Below are 17,423 nucleotides of genomic sequence, written 5' to 3'. Positions count from 1 at the left end.
CTTAAATTTGGTTAGGGTTGGAGTTGCTATATGTGATTTTTCCCTCCAGGTGCCCTTCATTTCATCGGGGGCAGCAAGCACAGGCCCAGAGCAGGCAAGCAGATACTGGGCTGCGACTTCGCTCTGCGGCCGAGCCATCCGTCTTACGTGCTGGAAGACAGTGCCTTCACATCCACTTATCTATCAGTGTCAGGCCACACTTTAGTATCAAAGGAAGCCAGGATGAAACGACCAGATTTACAAACTTCATACACAAGGTTTGGTGCTTGCCATGGTTAGGTAAGTGCCCCGAAGCACAGGGAAGGTATTTTTTTAAATGTTGCTATGAATCAGTCCTTCTTACACATATGTCTGCCGGAGTATCATGGGGTATGCTAATCATTCCCTCACTATTATACTTTAAAGGAAATTAGCTGCTTGTTTGGAAATATATCTGCACTGTCAATATTTTCAACTTCATCAAAATTCTTTTGTCTTCAGGAAGAAACTTTCACACATCACTAGCAGGCTTGGGTAGTCTGAATAGGTCCCTAATAGTGCAAATAGACGTGCTGGGAAAGTCCACAGAGTGGGCCTGCACAGGCCCCACAGATGTAACACAGATTAACCTAAGTCATGCACACGGGCACCAGAGAGATGTACGCCCGGGTCTGAACGGGTTCACCAGTCAGAGCTGTTGCCTTCACTTACTTGTTCCTGGAGAACTTTAAGTAATGCTTGTGTGTGTGACTGCTCTTCCTTTGCTTGTTCCAGTTCTGACTTTTTGTTGTTTAACTCCTCCTGGATGGTCAGCAATTGCTGTGAAATTGAAGGATATTTAGGGTAAGTAGGATTGAAGGCCAGGTGATTGTAAGATATTCAAAATGTCCATTCAAAAACCTGAGAAGTTTTACATACTTCAGTTAACTTTCAAATGTTCCCCTTCCCCTCAACTTAGTGTGCCCAGGGCTGCAGTTCACGACACACCGTCGGGTTGTCTGTGACACTGCCACATGATGAAACAAGTCTGCTGTGGAATTTGTGAAGGCACCATCTTATTCCTTTTAACAAATGCATATTTGTGCAAATATGTAGAATAGGGTTAATAAACAATATATTGGTAGAAGAAATTAAAACATAAAAATATATTAATGGTCATCTTGTCCAAGGTTACTTCACTGTACACATGACAGTAAAGCTGCTTCTCCAAGTGGCTGGGACCATGGAAGATCCTTTCATGTTCACTGTTATGACAGCGATGTTTTATTAGATCAGCACAACTGAAGTCCAAACTGCAATCAATATATCAGCTGAGAAAACTGCTGATATAAGCTGTCAAAACACTAAGCTACTGCCTACACTGCTATTTTAAGCAGGGCCACTGAGGGATTTTTGTGAACCTTGAGCTTTCCTTGCCCTCTCAACTGTAACTCATGTGGAGGCTTACCTTGCCTGCCAAAAGCACAGGGCTGCCCAGCACTAATTCTCTGGAACATGGTTGTATGTTAATACATACACTGGCTGGAGAACATTCAAGAGCTTCCAAACAGGCCCTGGAAAGACCGATGTCTATTCAAAGCTTCTTGACAACAAAGGACTGGTTTAAAAAGATAAAAGCACATTTCTTTTGCTACTGTACATAACAGATGCTACACTAATGATATGAAAATGGTGCTTTCCTGCTTCTCTGGGGCCTTTTTTTCACTCCGAAATCTTTGGTGCTTTGACAAGCTGGCTGCAGACCTGTCTGGCCAGTTCTTAACCACCAAGTCCTGAATACACAGTGGCACTGGATTTCTGATGCTTAAACTCACCAACTGGAAGGATTAAGTTAAATCTTCAAAGCCACTAGTGTTTGTGCATGTTGGGGGGTTGCAAGTACTCCGAAAAGCACATTGTGCTTTCCCGTGGGCTGGCTTGCTCTGTTCCCTACTCTGGCACTGGATATAAACTAAAGAATGTACTTCAGTCCTCTAGCATGAACAGTGATTTCATTGCAATTTTCTAAAAACTCAGCGCCTTCCATTTCACTAGCTGCCCACATCATAATTGCATGTGAGGTAATACACACTCCCCACACCGGCTCCCCAAACACTTTATGTGATTTAATTGTGCATCCATTGATTAAGGTACAGAACCCAGGGAGCCCATATTGTACTTTGGCACTGTGACAAGTACCTATAATGACAGTTTATAAACAGTGGGGAATGACCCTGTTCCTTCATTCTCATTCATGCCCAGAACAGTTCTGAGGGGATCTGGTGTTCTGACTTTGATTATGCCAAGTAAATTTTTACATCATTAGACAATTTTAAATCCAATCTTTAAACCACCTTTAAAAATGAGCCAAATGAAGGGTAGGTAGCTTCAAAGGTAGGTAGCTTATGCTTGTTCCCTGAACCAGCAACATTTAGAGCAAGCAGTGTCCAGCAGAAGGGGCTTGGCTGCATTAATGATGGCACATCTGTACAATGGAACACAATGCTGCCATTAAAAATGAAGCTGCACAAATATCTCAGGGCATGGAAAAATATCTGGATACTACTTCTGGGTGAGAAGGTTTAAGGATATTTCTGTTAGATTTGCTTGTAATTTTCTAGTATGTCTCTAGGGAGCATTCACTGCTTTAGTTATGAGAAAAAATCGGAAGAACTTGATTAAGGTTGGGGAAAGGACAAAGAAAGGAATACTACTTGGATATAACTCTCAGCTTTATTACCAATGTTGTGAATAAATAAGAGGGAAAGTAAGAACTCCATTAGAGTCTGCCATTTCATCTACACATTTATAACTCTTTTCCCTTTTATTAAAACACACACAAAGTCACAAGGATGCAATGTACAGCATAGAAATATAGTAAATAATATCATTAAAAAACCAGTGTGAATGTACGTAACACTACTGGACTATATTTAAAATGGCTAAGATGGTCAATTTTATGTTATACAAACAAACTGTACCATAGTTAAAAATTAAAATTTTTAAAGAATTAAACACACACACACATACACACCTCTTTTTCTCGATGTCGCTTCCCATTTTGAAGCTTCCATCCTACCTCATTCTTCCTTAGTATCACACTTTCTATTTATTTATTTATTTTTATATTTTAATTTATTTATTTTCAGAGAGAGGGGAAGGAAAGGAGAAAGGGAGAGAAACATCAATGTGAGAGAAAAACATCAGTTGGTTGACTCTCACACCTGGCCCACAACCCAGGCATGTGCTCTGACTGGGAATCAAACCGGTGACCTTTTGGTTTATAGGCTGGTGCTCCATCCATTAAGCCACACCAGCCAGGATGGGATTGGTATCAAGCTTTTTAAATACAATTTCTTCTCTGTCATTCCCACTTCCTTTTCTTCTTACATGTAGGCAATTACTTTCAATGGTTTCTATCTTTTTTATTTGAATGTGTTTTTCCAAAATATATATTGTTATTTGGTGAGTATGCATTTTTATGTAAGCAATATTGTCATATTTCTTATTTACTAAGCATTCTATTTTTAAGGTCTGTTCAGGTTAATATGCATATGAGGTGGGGAAAAAGTAGGTTTACAGTTGTGAGTACATGAAACACGGAGCTTATTCTCATATTATTATTTATTATGTATTATTTTCCATACAAACAATTGTAAACCTACTTTTGCCAAACCCTGTATATTCAATCTATTGCTTCTGATGATCCATAATAATCTATGGAAGGCATCCACTCAATTATACCTGATGTACTCTCCCCATGAAGACCACCCAGATTATCTTCAATTATCTCTCCCCTATACAAGGCTACAAAGGAACATGGTGGTACAGGTTCCCTAATGGATGTATGGGCGAATCTCCCTGGCATGTTTCCATCAGTGAAACTGCTGGTCCATAGGGCAGACTTAAGGAGTTAAGTAGCGGAAGCTCCTTTATGGAATGGCTGTGCCAGTCTACCCATCCAGCAACAGTGTGGAAGAGTTACTGTGCCCCACATCCACACCAACACTTAGTACTACCCATCTGTCTGATAACATAAAGTGTCTTCATCCTTCAGAAGTTTTCTACTTCTCTGACTCCCTGTGATTTTAAGCACCTCATTATATGCTTGCTAGCTACTGAAGTTCATTTATACTTTTTAAAATAGTAAGTCAAGGGTAGTGGTTTTTAAAGCTGGAGGACTTTTAAAAATGCTGATTCCTGGGCCTCATAGATGAGCAATTAATTCAGAATACCTAGGAGTGCAATCCAGGCAACTATGCTTTTAAAAAACTTCACATATGATTTCACTTATATGTGGAACCTAAAACCCAAAATAAACAAACGAAACAGAAATGCACAGATACAAAGAACAAATTGATGGTCACTAGATGGGAAGGGGAATGGGGCAAGAGTTGAAAAACATGAAGGAATTGAGAAACACAAATTAGTAGTTACAGAACAGTCATGGGGATGTAAAGAACAACATGAGGAATATAGTCAATAATATTGTAATAACTATGTATAGTATCACATGGTTACTAGATTTATCAGGGTGATTACTTTGTAAGATATAAAAATGTCTATGCTATGCTGTACATCTGAAACTAATATAATATTGTATGTTATCTATAATTGGAAAATAAATTAATTTTAAAAATTAGCAAAGTAAAGAACAAAAACATTCACAGACAATTCTAAGGTGCAGCTTGGATGAAAACTTGTTTCCTTTAATGCTTATTTAATCCTCATTCCTCTACAGTGTGACTTCCACCCCTAGTACCCTACTCAAGTTGTTCTCACTAAGGTCATCAATGCTTGTTTCATCTCCAGATTCTTTTTTTCCTTGATACCATGGTCTCTTCAGGTGAGTCTATTCATACCCATGGCTTCAACTACATATCTCATCCACTTGTGCTTTACAAAACTGACTCAATAGTCTCTACCTCATTCCTACTACCTACTAGATACTTACTATCTCAAGCAGTGACTATTATTACCATCTCCTCACCTTCCCCCTGAGCCAAAATCTATTACTGTATGGTATCTAGAATTAAAACTTTGAAGTCAAACCCTGCTCTTTCATTGCCCTCACAGACTCTCTGCCTTCTCTCCATCCATCTTGGCTGTCATGGGAAGGTGGCCACCTCTTCCCCTCTGGATCTGCTTGTTCCCTGTCATTCACTCAATACTCCTGAGAGAACTGACCATCTAAGAATTAAAGTGCTCCCATGCTTAAAAGACTGTTGGTTCCCCAACCTCTACTGGATAAAATCCAAACCACTGGCTTTCTTGTCCTTCCCCAGAAATAACAGGTCCTTTCATAACTCTAACAAGCTCACTACCCAGCATTATGCCTGGAAGATTCTTATTCACTTTTAGATGCATTTGACTTTAAAAATAAATAGGAATCTTCCAGGTATAATGCTGGGTAGTGAGCTTGTTAGAGTTATGAAAGGACCTGTTATTTCTGGGGAAGGACAAGAAGGTCAGTGGTTTGGATTTCAACTTACATTTGAACAAACAAGCAAGTAAAATATAACCGGAGACAACAAAATTAAGAACAAACTGACAGTAACCAGAGGGGAGATGGGAGGGTATAATGGGGGGACAAGGGGGAAGGGTTTCCGGAACAACTATAAAGGACACATGGAGAAAACCAAAGGGGGGTAGGATCAAGGGTGGGAAGTGGGGATGGCTGGGGTGGGGGGATGGGATGGGGGGAAGTAGAGACAACTGTACTTGAAGGACAGTAAAAAAAGTTAAAAAAATAAAATTAAAAATGTTTTCTATCAAAAAATAACAAAACCCCTTCTTTATAATATAAAGAAATATAATAGCTAATTTTAGTAGTATGTGAATTTCTTTATCCTAACTATACAATTAAAAAGGTGAGTCAACATTTCCAGCATGCCACTTTATGCCATTTATTATGGTATGCAGGAACTTTTGTTCATTTTATACTTTTTTTAACTGAACTTTATCCAGTGTATTAAATTATCAAATATTCTTAAACCTTTGGACAAAACCAAGTGATAACAGTCTCTTCTTATGTATTGATAGAAATAGTGGCCTAATAAACTTTCTTGACTTTTAAAAAAAGAAAAAGAATACATTTGAACTAACAGCAACCCATGTCATGACTTTATACTATAGAAGAGAAGCCCATCCTCTAGGGAGACACAGTTTCTCACTAGAGCACATGGTTAGGTAGAAGAGTTGGATTTGATTTCATTCCCACTCACCCATTTGGCCTGGTGCCCTTCTCCAGGACAGAACCTGCATAACTATATGCAGTAAGTACACTTGGGTTCTTCCTCAGGAAAGACCTCTTCCATTCATCTAAGCCAAGTTAGTTGCTTTAACTTCTATACTCCCTAAGTACTTAATATGGTATATTACATTTCATAGATATCTCCCCAACTACACTACATCCACCAGTGGTAGGATCAATTATTGGGTTATCTCTAACACACAGTAGCTGATAAATAAATGAATGGATAAATGAATGAATAAATGAATAGTTGTTCTGGTTTCTCAGGCTTCTACAGGATTAAACCATGATCTCTCAAAAACAAAACAAAATAAAAAAACACACACATACAGACAACAACCAAAACAACCACAAAAACAAAAACTACCTGAGGATCTATCACTGGGTAATTTATTGTTCTAGCCATATGCACATAGAAAAATTTCAGAGGAAAGTAGCATTTAAGACATTTTGATTCATTATTCTGGCAGGTCTTTGTCTTTCTTAATCTAATGGGGAATATTTCTTAAAAGGCTAAGGAAATCCAGTTAATGAATTTATAATTAGGTAATTTTTTCCCATGTTCTACCAAAAAGAAATAATAACAAAACCACCACTGGAGAAAAATTAAGTCAACACCTTTAGACTGTTTTCTGCATTCTTCACAATTCATGCTTCCATGTGTTTATAAAGCATAAACTCATGAATCTAATATTTATGTATCCGAAGTAGGAGTGATTTAAAACTCTTCTTTGACTAGATGTCCTATAAAAACAATGTGGTAATCCAAAACTAGATAATTTAAATCAGTCTCTCTGGTCCCCTTTCACTTGAAATTTATGTGCCTGTATAATATTCTTTCTAGTTTGAATTTTTAAGTGCCAAAGTACCTCAATTACAGAAGTTCACAGGTGGCTAGAACTTAATCAGAAAAGTCTCTCAGTTGGATTGGTTGACTGCAGCATAATTTTAATTTAACATTAGAGATTGTGGCATTAAACAGATGTACTATTACATTTTTTGGTGGTCACAATCGAGTGTGTTCCAATTAGACAATTATCCATATGCTAATCAAGTGCAAACACTGTGCTGGACAGTAACAGGTAAACAAGTGCTGCACCTGATGCATCTTGATATTTCCAGGCCACTGATTTAATAGGATCATTTGTAATGCTCTTCGGGGATGTAGACTTCAATGTGTAATGGGTCTTTCACTCTGACAAATTCAAAGAGCAGTACAAATGTTATTTGGGGCCCCAGAATAAGTTAGGTCACATTTCCATTTTTACAGATGAGTGAGTCATATGCACATAGAGGTTAAGTCACATACTCAAGGCCACACTGTCTGGGAGAGACCTACCACGCGCACAACTCAATTTTCTTGCACCAGGCTACGACTTCTCCCTTAGCAACCATGCTGCACTGTCAATTTGAAATGGAAATCAGGATGTGCCAATCTTAAAGTCCTCCTAGAAATGACTTCTACCTAAGTGCTCACCATTTCCTTGAAGAGCTGAGCATGCTTTTGTGTATATGTCTGTGAGTGGCCTGGTGGATTTAAAAACTGTAACAGCCTCCTGCCTTTTTTCTTAAATTTTACAATTTTGTTACCAAGGTGAAGTTTTTATATAACCAAGAGATTATATAAAGTTATATCCCACGAAAACTACAGACTACAGTGCAAATATGAAATACACCAGCAGCATCTCATTATAAACTGACATTCACAAAATTGTGTTAACTCAGGAATCTTTGGCAGGACTGGTGGGTAGCTGGGAGAATGGAGGTGGTGGTTGGCATAAAATAGAGAGGACCTCTAAATAGAACACTGATTTTGTGTCATGCATGGTGGTGGAGGAGTACATTTTCTAAATTTAGGTTTGTGGCAGGTAATGTGAACTGATGCCACCAGGTAGATATATACTGGCACCTTCATACACAGACACATGTGCATGCATACATACATGCATATTTTTTCTCTTCCATCTTCCTCTTACTTCAGGGTTTCCCCAATGCTTGGCTCTATGTTCAGTTCTTTGAAAAGAATCTGTTGATGCCCTGGCTGGTGTGGTTCAGTGGATTGAGTACTGGCCTGTGAACCAAAGGGTCTCCAGTTCAATTCCCAATCAGGGCACATGCCTGGGTTGTGGGGCAGGTGCCCAGTAGGGGGCATGTGAGAGGCAACCACACACTGATGTTTCTCTCCCTCTCTTTCTCCCTCCCTTCTCCTCTGTCTAAAAATCAATAAATCTTTTTTAAAAATGAATCTGTTGATATGCATTCATTCATCAATTCATTTAATCAATTATTCATTCATTCCTTCAGTCAACACTATGTACACAGTGCTGGGCCAGGTAATATGGAAGATACCAAGGAAACAAACACTAAGTAGCCCATGCTCTAGATGCTGGTTCATGAGAATGTGAATATCCACATCACAATTAATTTAAGTAGCACAAAATATTCTAAGAATGACTATAACCAGTGTAGTTTCCTTAGGAAAGTTTTGGGGATCAGTTTAGGCATGAGGAAAATGGGCACAGGCAATCCATTTTGAATCAGAACTTCTACTTGTTAGAAATGAACCACTGTATATTAGTGCATAAAAGTCTGGAAACATGTGAACCCATGGAGTGTCATTAATTTAATGTTTTTGGTTAATTCAGTTTCAATAAATGTCACTCCATCTCTACAGCTTTGCTATAAGTCAGATGCCCTGCTCAGTGGGCTATGCATTTAAGGCCAGTAGAATATTACCTAAGGAAATGAGGCCCCAGGACATCCAAAGAGAAGTTTCTGCCAAAGGCCATGGTGGATGTGACTGTGTCTGGATGGATTGTTTTACCATCAGCTCTCTGTGGAGATGTCAATCCTGAACCCATCCCCAATTGCCAGGGAGAATCTGAGGTGTAAAAAATCGAGTGCATATTACTGTAACTTAAGGGCAAAGCTTTGCCTAAAGGCAAACACATTTAATGGTGTTCCTGACAAAGGAGAGAAACTTGGCTCAGGGGAAAGGCAGTCATTTACCACATGGAAAGTACAAGGTTCACTTTTCTCCTTGGGAAAAAAGATGGAACTGAACTAGCTTAAATTTTCTTGTCACAGGAGGTGGTACGACTACTCAAGATCTATTTTAGTTTAAAATGTCATTTGCTTCCACCTGGGGATGAAACTGCACTTCAACTTAGGGTGAGATACGAGGGTAACTGAGCTGTGGCCAGTTTATTGGTCCTGGCGCCCGCCTCTCTGCCTCCAGCACTGTGACCCCTGGCAGAGGACCGCCTCTGGGGAGACCGAGCGCTCCAGCGCTCCACTGTTCAGATGAGTGATACCGGGAACACTGGATCACAGAAATGAAACTGTGCTCGGAGCCTAATATCCTATTACACCAGGCTATACATATTTAATTCCTCAGGCCTTTCCTCATAAATCAATTTCTTCAGGCCCTTAATCTCGTCAATATCTTTTCTGATATTGAATTTTAAATGCCATTCTCATTGCTAGGCAGAAAGGCAATCTCTTGCTCATGATGGGATCAGGCTTCGTTTACAGCCTAGAGATGCCTAGAGCTTGGCCCTGTTCCCTGACCGGCTGTTAAGATCCAAATGTCAGCCAGAACTGACAGCCCAAGTGCAGGCCTGACAGGGCTTGCCCTCTGGGGTCATGCCTATCAGTACCCTGGGAGCCTGAAGCAGCTCAGGGAGACTGGGGAAAAAGCAGAGGGAAGTGTTTTCAAGGGTCTGAAACCTCAAGGTGGGTGCCGACTCCCACACCCAACCCCCTTCTCCACCCCCCAACACAGGGATTTTCTGGATTAGAAACATCTGAACTTGCTGCAGGTACAACCCTTACATATATTCCTATATTTCTACAGTAGATTTGTAATAAACAATAATAGCAGTTATTGCAAAGAGTAAGAACAAGAGCTTGAGCTACTTCAATTCATTCCACAAAACCTTTTAGAGAATTTTTACATTTAAAATGTAGAACAGTGCAATGTGAGAACCATGAGTTGTATTATTTTTGGTTAGTAAGTGCAAATTTTAGTTTATATGTAAAATACTAAATTTTAATATTTAAAAAATTTAATATTGTTAATAGTTTGCTTTAAAATGAAAGAACAAATCAAGAAAATACATCAGTGGTACACTTAGTACACAGCTGTCTAAATTGGACTTTTTATATTGGATTTATTAAAATTCATTCATTTGTTGGACAATTATTTATATACTGTGTTATATACTATGATCAAAGGATCAAAGTTCAAAATGTTAGGTGCTTTAAAAATTTTGAATAGTTTGATTTTTTCCCTTTTATTGTACTATTTATTTATTTGTTTAGTTAGTTATTGTTGTTCAGTTATAATTGTCCCACCTTTTCCCAATGCTCTCTCCTGCCCCGCCCCCCACTCCCACAGTCAATCCCCATCTCACTGTTTGTGCTGTGAGTCCTCTATCCGTGTTCTTTGACTTGCCCCTCCCCTTCTTTTTACAGGCATAATTATATGTGAAATTCAATATAAGAAAAATTTCACTGCCTGAATTTCTTTCTTGACTATTATTATTAATATTATTAGTTCCATTTCATGATTATTACTGCAAATAATTTTGTTATTTAGAGGAGGTGGATATTTACAAAAGGATTCTCTCTGAATGTCAAATTCCAGTAGGCACACCACTGGCAGGCAGCCCAGGGTCTGAGCAGGACAGGAAAAAGGTGACCTTGGCCTAGTGAGTTGAAGAGAGGGGGAAACTCTTTCAAAAGACACTGCTTTAGAGACCATTTCTTTTACTTGAATATTCCTCTGGGAGGGACTTGTAGAAGACAGATACCTTTTAGCATTCGTATAATTCTGTGGAGTTATTGTCATGTTACACTATATCCCAGTAAGGCAACATTATTACACAAAGAAATATAGCCAAGAATTGGCAAAACCACCACCACCACCACCACCACAAGTCATTATTTCAAAGGTTAGAATGACTTGCTGTGCAACTTTGAAAAAGCCACCTTACTCCTCTGGTCTCCTCTTTTCCCTCACAACTGTCTCTCTCGAGAATAATTTATCATTTGCACATCAATATATCACTTTCTTGAATGACTTAAAACAGAAAAAGAAGATGCAAAAGTGGTTTGTGGTTTGGAAGGCTCTAAAACCCATTTTCTCTTCTGTAGATGATTTCTTTTAAAATTGTGTAATTTGGAGAATCATTTCAGCATCCTGTTTTGTTTTTTTCTTTTCACTTTCTTCACATTAACAATACTCACCAGTGGGATACTATGACACTAAAGGACATCAATTAAGTATGTGAGGTTTTGGATGGCAAAGGGTACCAAGTTAAAGGGAACTTCTGTCATTATCCTCTTGACAAAAATGGAGAGATTAAGACCCAGCAAGGTCAAATGACTTTTCACTTGTAGAAGATTAATATTCAGCAAGAAAAGGGCCTGTCATTGAACCCCACCCTAGCCGTGCTGGTTGCCCTCATTCTGCCACTTTTCAAAGCACAGGGCCAGCCAGCTAGAATTAACACCATTCATGCAATTCACAAGAGAAGGTGTCAAATGCCTTGCTGAAGTAGGAATATATGTCAGCGATATTCTCCCTATTACTGTTGTTGGCAATTCTAGTACAAATGATAATCCAATTTGCTGGGATTTATTTATTCTTATCACTTTCTTTTTTGCAATTATATGAGGTAGTCATCACCCCAGCCTCTGGGCACATGTCAGCTGGTAATGTAGAAATTTAAAATATTAACATGCTTTCTAGCCAGGTTGGCCCATTTACTTCAAACAAGAACCTGATTGAACAGCTGGGTCCTGTACTGTTGCCCAAAGGCCAACAGAGATTTGTTCTATCTTTGCAGGGTTTATAACTCACAGCAGACATTACCATCATCACTGACTGCCTTCCTTGATTGCAGTTTTAGGAAAGCAGCTTTTGACTTATGGTTATAGAATAAGAATGTGTTGGGGTCTTGAGAAGTTTTAGTTGAATCCTAATGATGAGAAAGTTCTTTTCTTTAACTTTTATTTTATTTTCAGAGAGAAGGGAAGGATGGGAAAAAGAGGGAGAGAAACATTTATCGGTATGCCTCCAACGGTGTACCTGGCGTACACACAACCCGGGCATGAGCCCTGACTGAAATTGAAATGGCGACCTTTTGGTTTGCAGGCTGGTGCTCAGTCCACTGAGCCACACTGGCCAGGGCAAGAAAGTTCTAATGATCAAACATATTCTGCAGATAAACAAAAAGAGAAAATATAGCTAAAAGTTTTGCCTCTACATCATCCACAGATGTCTACAGATGGAAAATTTTCTGTATTGTGGGTCTAGAAGGCCTTTATCACCTATATTGTTGAGTCCTAATTAACTGTAGAACACTAGAGAGGCTAATTCAATGATTACAATATTCCCAGTTTTTCTTTGTTAACATAAGTTAACATGTTTGTGACTAGGAGACTCTGACATCAAGGGCAGGGTAGAACAAGCTCTGCAAAGAAATGGGGACATCTATCACAGGAGAAATGTACGGCAGGCCACATCTGCTCGTTCCCCCAAAGTTTCCAAGTTGCTTTAATACACTTAGGGTGGTCTGGAACCCCACATTCTGAGTCTCAAAAGAATCAGAACCCCTTAGAGATTCCAAGTTTCACTGGTTCACTGCTCTAAGCTCTGGATACATAGATGAGGGCCCCAGCAGACAGGGCAGCTTCCTTGCATGACTTGACTCACCTGCAGGTACTTCCTGTGGAGCTACACCCTTCTGCCCTGTCTTTGAATTGCAGACTATCTTTAAGCAGGCGGTGGGGGTGGGGGGGGGGTGGGGGGGGTGTGGACACAGCAGTAGCAGCAGTAACAGAAGACTTCAACAAATAGTGCTGTTGCAAATATTCTTAATATTTGGGGCTGAGATCTTTTTGGTAAAATAAAATACAGTACCACCCAGCTTGCATAGATTTCAAAAGTGCCGATAGAAAATTACCATTTTAAACTAATCTTCTCTACTTCAGAAACATTAAATATACAAGGCATTAAGAAGTGAGTTGAATTACTCAGGCCTTTTACAATAAATGGGGTCAGCATGGTCATGAATGATAACAGAAAAGAAAAGAAAGCAAAGGTTCTCAAGGTATAAAAACTAAGAGAAATTAGAGCTGTAGCTTCACGCTTAATGTCCACATCAATTTACCCTGTGATGAAGTGCTCCTCCAACCGTAGCCAGCCCCCCACTCATGATCAGCAACTGCATGCATTTTAAATTTATATGTGGAAGTCTATCCACATCCTTTTAATGAAAATTTCAGTCATGGGTTTTGCCGAAGTCAGCTGAAAGGCCAGCTAACAATGATGTCATAGATAAGATCATCATCCATGATACATGGCTAGTTAAACAGGGAATAATACCAAGGTTGGTGTTGACTTTAATTTTTCAAAAGGAAAAAATAGGGTAACCACAATTTTAGTATCTGCTAGTACACTTTGTGCAGCAATCTTTTAAATTTTTTGTTTCCAGATGACAATCTGAAAATGTAAATCATGATACAAAACAAATGATATAAAGCAGTTACATTCTAGTCCAAATCATTGTATCAGAATTAAAAGGATTATATAAGGATTACTCTGTGAGGGTTAAAAAAATAATTGTTTTGCCACTGAGTTCACTATGGATAACCTTTAACAGGAAAGGTTCTCTCTCTCTTTTTAAAAAAGATTTTATTATTTATTTTTAAAGAGAGTGGAAGGGAGGGAGAATGAGAGGGAGAGAAACATTGACATGAAAAAGAAACATTGATTGGTTGCCTCCTGTACACCTCCCGACTGGGGACCAAACCAACAACCCAGGCATGTACCCTGACTGGGAGTTGAACCAGTGACCTTTAGCTTTGCAGAATGAGTCCCAACCAATTGAGTCACACAGATCAGGACAAACAGTATAAGTTCTCTTTTATTCCAAGTTGTCAAAAGACGCATTTTCCTTTGGTTGTTTTAGTTCTAAGTCATGAACAGATATTCTGTAGCTAATAAAATAATTGTATTAATCTGGTTTAACATGTTAATAGGATCATTATATTAATAGACTTTTGTAATATTGAACCAACCTTGCATTCCTGGGATAAATCCATTTTGGTGGTTTACACAATACCAGAATAAATTAACTTTTTAAAAAATAATTTTAAATCTACCTTCATAAGTGAGAGTGACCTGTAATTCCCCCAAACCCCTTCCCTTTTTCCACTGTCTTTGTCCTGTTTTGGTATTAAGTATACTGGCCTTATGAGTGAGTTGGGACATGTTTCCTTCTTTTCTATTCTCTGAATGACCTTGTAAAAGATTGGCTTAATCTTCCTTGCATGTTTGGTTGAACCCCTCTGCAAAGCCATTTTGAGTCAGTTATATTGGTGCAAGATTTTAAGAAACTAATTCAGCTTTTTTAAATGAGTTCATTTAGGCTTTTAATTTCTTCCTGATTTAATTTTGATATGGTATTTTTTTTTCTATAGAAATGTGTCTATATCACCTAAGTTAAAAAATTTGTCATAGAGCTATTCTTGATATTCTCATATCTCTTTAATCTCTGTCACATCTGTAATCATACCCCATTTTCATTTCTAATATTGTTTATTATACCTTTCTTTTTTGTGATCACTGTTGAAAAAGATTTTTAATTTTATTAGTCTTTTCAAATAAACAACATTTGGCTTTGTTGATCCTGTCTATTGTATGGCTGTTCGCTATTTAAGTAATTTCTACTCTCATCTTTATGTCCTTCCTTCTTTGTGTTTATTCTTTTGAAATAAGTATTGGATGCTTACTCCAATATTCTCTTCTCCTGAAGTAGACATTTAAAGTTTTAATTTTTTCCTCTAGGTTCTCTTTTATTTGAACCCTACAAGTTTTGATATGTTGTATTTTGATTATCAATTATTTCTAAATATTTAAAAATTATAATTCTGATTACTTTGCAGGCCTGTGGGTCCAGATGTATGTTTTTAAATTTTCAAATATACAGGATTGTTTTAGTTATCATTTGTGACACTGATTTCTAAAAATTTTGTTGTGATAAGAAAATATGAAAACACTTCTTTGAAATTTGTTGAGACCTGCTTTAAGGTCCAGTATACGATTACTCTTTATAACTGTTCTAGGTATATTTGATAAGTACTGTTTTTCCATATATGCTCTGCTGATGAAGCTTGCCAGGGCTGAGTTCTATGGAAATGCATCATTAACTGCAAACATCTGCAGGAAGAGCAAGAGGAAGGGAATGGCAGAGCTGCTTAGAAAAATGTCCTTATTCCCTGACATCTTCTAGGGTCTTCCACTAAAGAGTGTGGTTGGCAGCTCCCCATTGTCCTTCATACCTCAATTTGTGAAACAGTCTCACTTTTGACATTAGGAAAAACAATTAGGAAGAAATTATAAGCACTGTACTGTCTGGTTTGGAGACTCCTCACCTACCCTTTCTATGCCTTCATTTCTTGGGTAAGCAGAGTACAAATAAAAACATCATTAAGGCTCTCAAAGCATCTATCTGGATAGTAGACAGACGTTATCTGAACAGAAACATTGGTGAGCACACATACACCCATTCAGCAAGAGTGAAAACACGATGGCTTATTTCCTGCAGTTGAAGTCCTTCTTTTAGAGTCCTGGGGCCACACCAACTGCTCTGAGTAAGGCCAGTGACTAGTAAGCTCTGGAGGATCTTCATCACCAGGAGAGAGCATGTGACCTTTAAAGGGAGGTGGACCTCATCAATCCTTAAATTTCAACAAAGTCTCATCTGAAAGCTACTTCTGCTCAGTCAGTGAGATGAGATTATTATTATTTAGGCCTAAGTAGGAAAAGCAGCAAAGACTAAGAATCAGGTAAGTTGGTTTGGACTTTTCCGTCACTGAGAATAAAACGTGTGAGGTGACTTAACTATTTGTTCTTTCCTTCTTCATTCATTTACTCAGATAGTTGTTGAATATAAAGTACTAAGTAAGCCATAAAAGGCTGGTCTTAGGTGTCAGAATTAGTTTCAACTCTAACATAAGAAGACAAAAGAAATGAGCACTATTTAACATGTCAAGGGAAAACCATAGCTCTTTTGTCTCAACTCATATTTTTTAGGGAGGTAGGAGACAGATATAAATAAATGTAAAAGGAAAGAATTCTCAGAATGGAAACACCTACATGGAGGCAGAGTATGAACTTGAGGGCCAGGAATCAGAAGCCCTGGGCAGCCAGATGAGACTAGAAGGGCAGGGGTCTTAGCTCAGTGACTTAACCTCACTGTTTGATTACCACTAGGAAGTAAGTGCGGTAATGTAGGGTCTACTAATGCTCCTCCTAGTTTTAACATTCTGTATATTGCAGTCCTTGTGCTGTAACAAAGGTGGTAAAATTGAGCCCAAATCTAGTCCAAATTTGCTATCTAATACAGAATTCCCATTATCATTGCATTCTTTCATGCTTTCTTATTGTGAGTGGTCCATGTAGCCAAAGCAATGTGTTTCACATGAGAAATGACCAGCAAACTGTGGGCTTAAAATCAAGCAAGTCAACCACCAGTGGGGCAGAGAGACCAGCCTAATCAGCTAAGTCCCAAGCACCCCTGAGGGAAAGGCTAGACCTGGGAGAGCTCCTTAAATGATGTGGAGAGTCTCTGAGATCACTCTGAGCTCACATATCAGATGTAGAGTGGAGAAACTACATCAGGAACCCCCATTTTTTTCTTTTCCCCAAATGATAAATAGGAGGATTACTGGGTGGGGGGGACTATATTTGTAAAGAGAAACTCAGCATGACAGCTTTTTTATGGATTTTACAATTAGGTCAAAACCTTCCTGAAATAAATCGAGTAGCACTGAAAATGAGAAATAGAAACCATGAGGGAAGAAATACAAACCCAGAAGAAAAGAAGACAAGGTGCACAGAGAATTAGTGAGAGACAAAACTGCAGAGCACCACTCTGCTTAAATAACCAAAATGACTTACTCAGGATAAAATATAAATCCTGGTGAAAATATGCATCTCTAACACCGTGAATGAGAGTCCCTGTGCTTGCTACTGAAACTCCTCTGACTGGAATACCTGAGTAATACCCAGCTTAAAATTAATTAGGGTGGTGCTGGTGGTGGAAGACATGAAAAATGGAATGTGTATGCATGGGGCCACAGTGGAATAAATTAAGAGAACAAAAGAAAGAAGAAAAAAGGGATAATAAAGCTTTGAAAA

The 17,423-nt window shown here is 38.5% G+C and overlaps 1 protein-coding gene across 4 annotated transcripts in view; it reads right to left on the bottom strand.

The window, feature by feature from the left end:
• Positions 1-17,423, bottom strand: part of ENOX1 (ecto-NOX disulfide-thiol exchanger 1) — a 628,394-nt gene that overhangs the window by 80,977 nt on the left and 529,994 nt on the right. For all 4 annotated transcript variants that reach the window (XM_045839070.1, XM_045839074.1, XM_045839072.1 and 1 more), the window contains one exon: positions 691-798. In XM_045839070.1, the coding sequence (XP_045695026.1) occupies positions 691-798 (108 nt within the window). The remainder of the gene's footprint in view (positions 1-690; positions 799-17,423) is intronic.

Source organism: Phyllostomus hastatus, unplaced genomic scaffold (genome assembly GCF_019186645.2).
Source record: "Phyllostomus hastatus isolate PE091 unplaced genomic scaffold, TTU_PhHast_1.1 phas_contig_29, whole genome shotgun sequence".
NCBI classification, from domain to species: Eukaryota; Metazoa; Chordata; class Mammalia; order Chiroptera; family Phyllostomidae; genus Phyllostomus; species Phyllostomus hastatus.
This window is presented reverse-complemented; position numbering and strand designations above follow the sequence as displayed.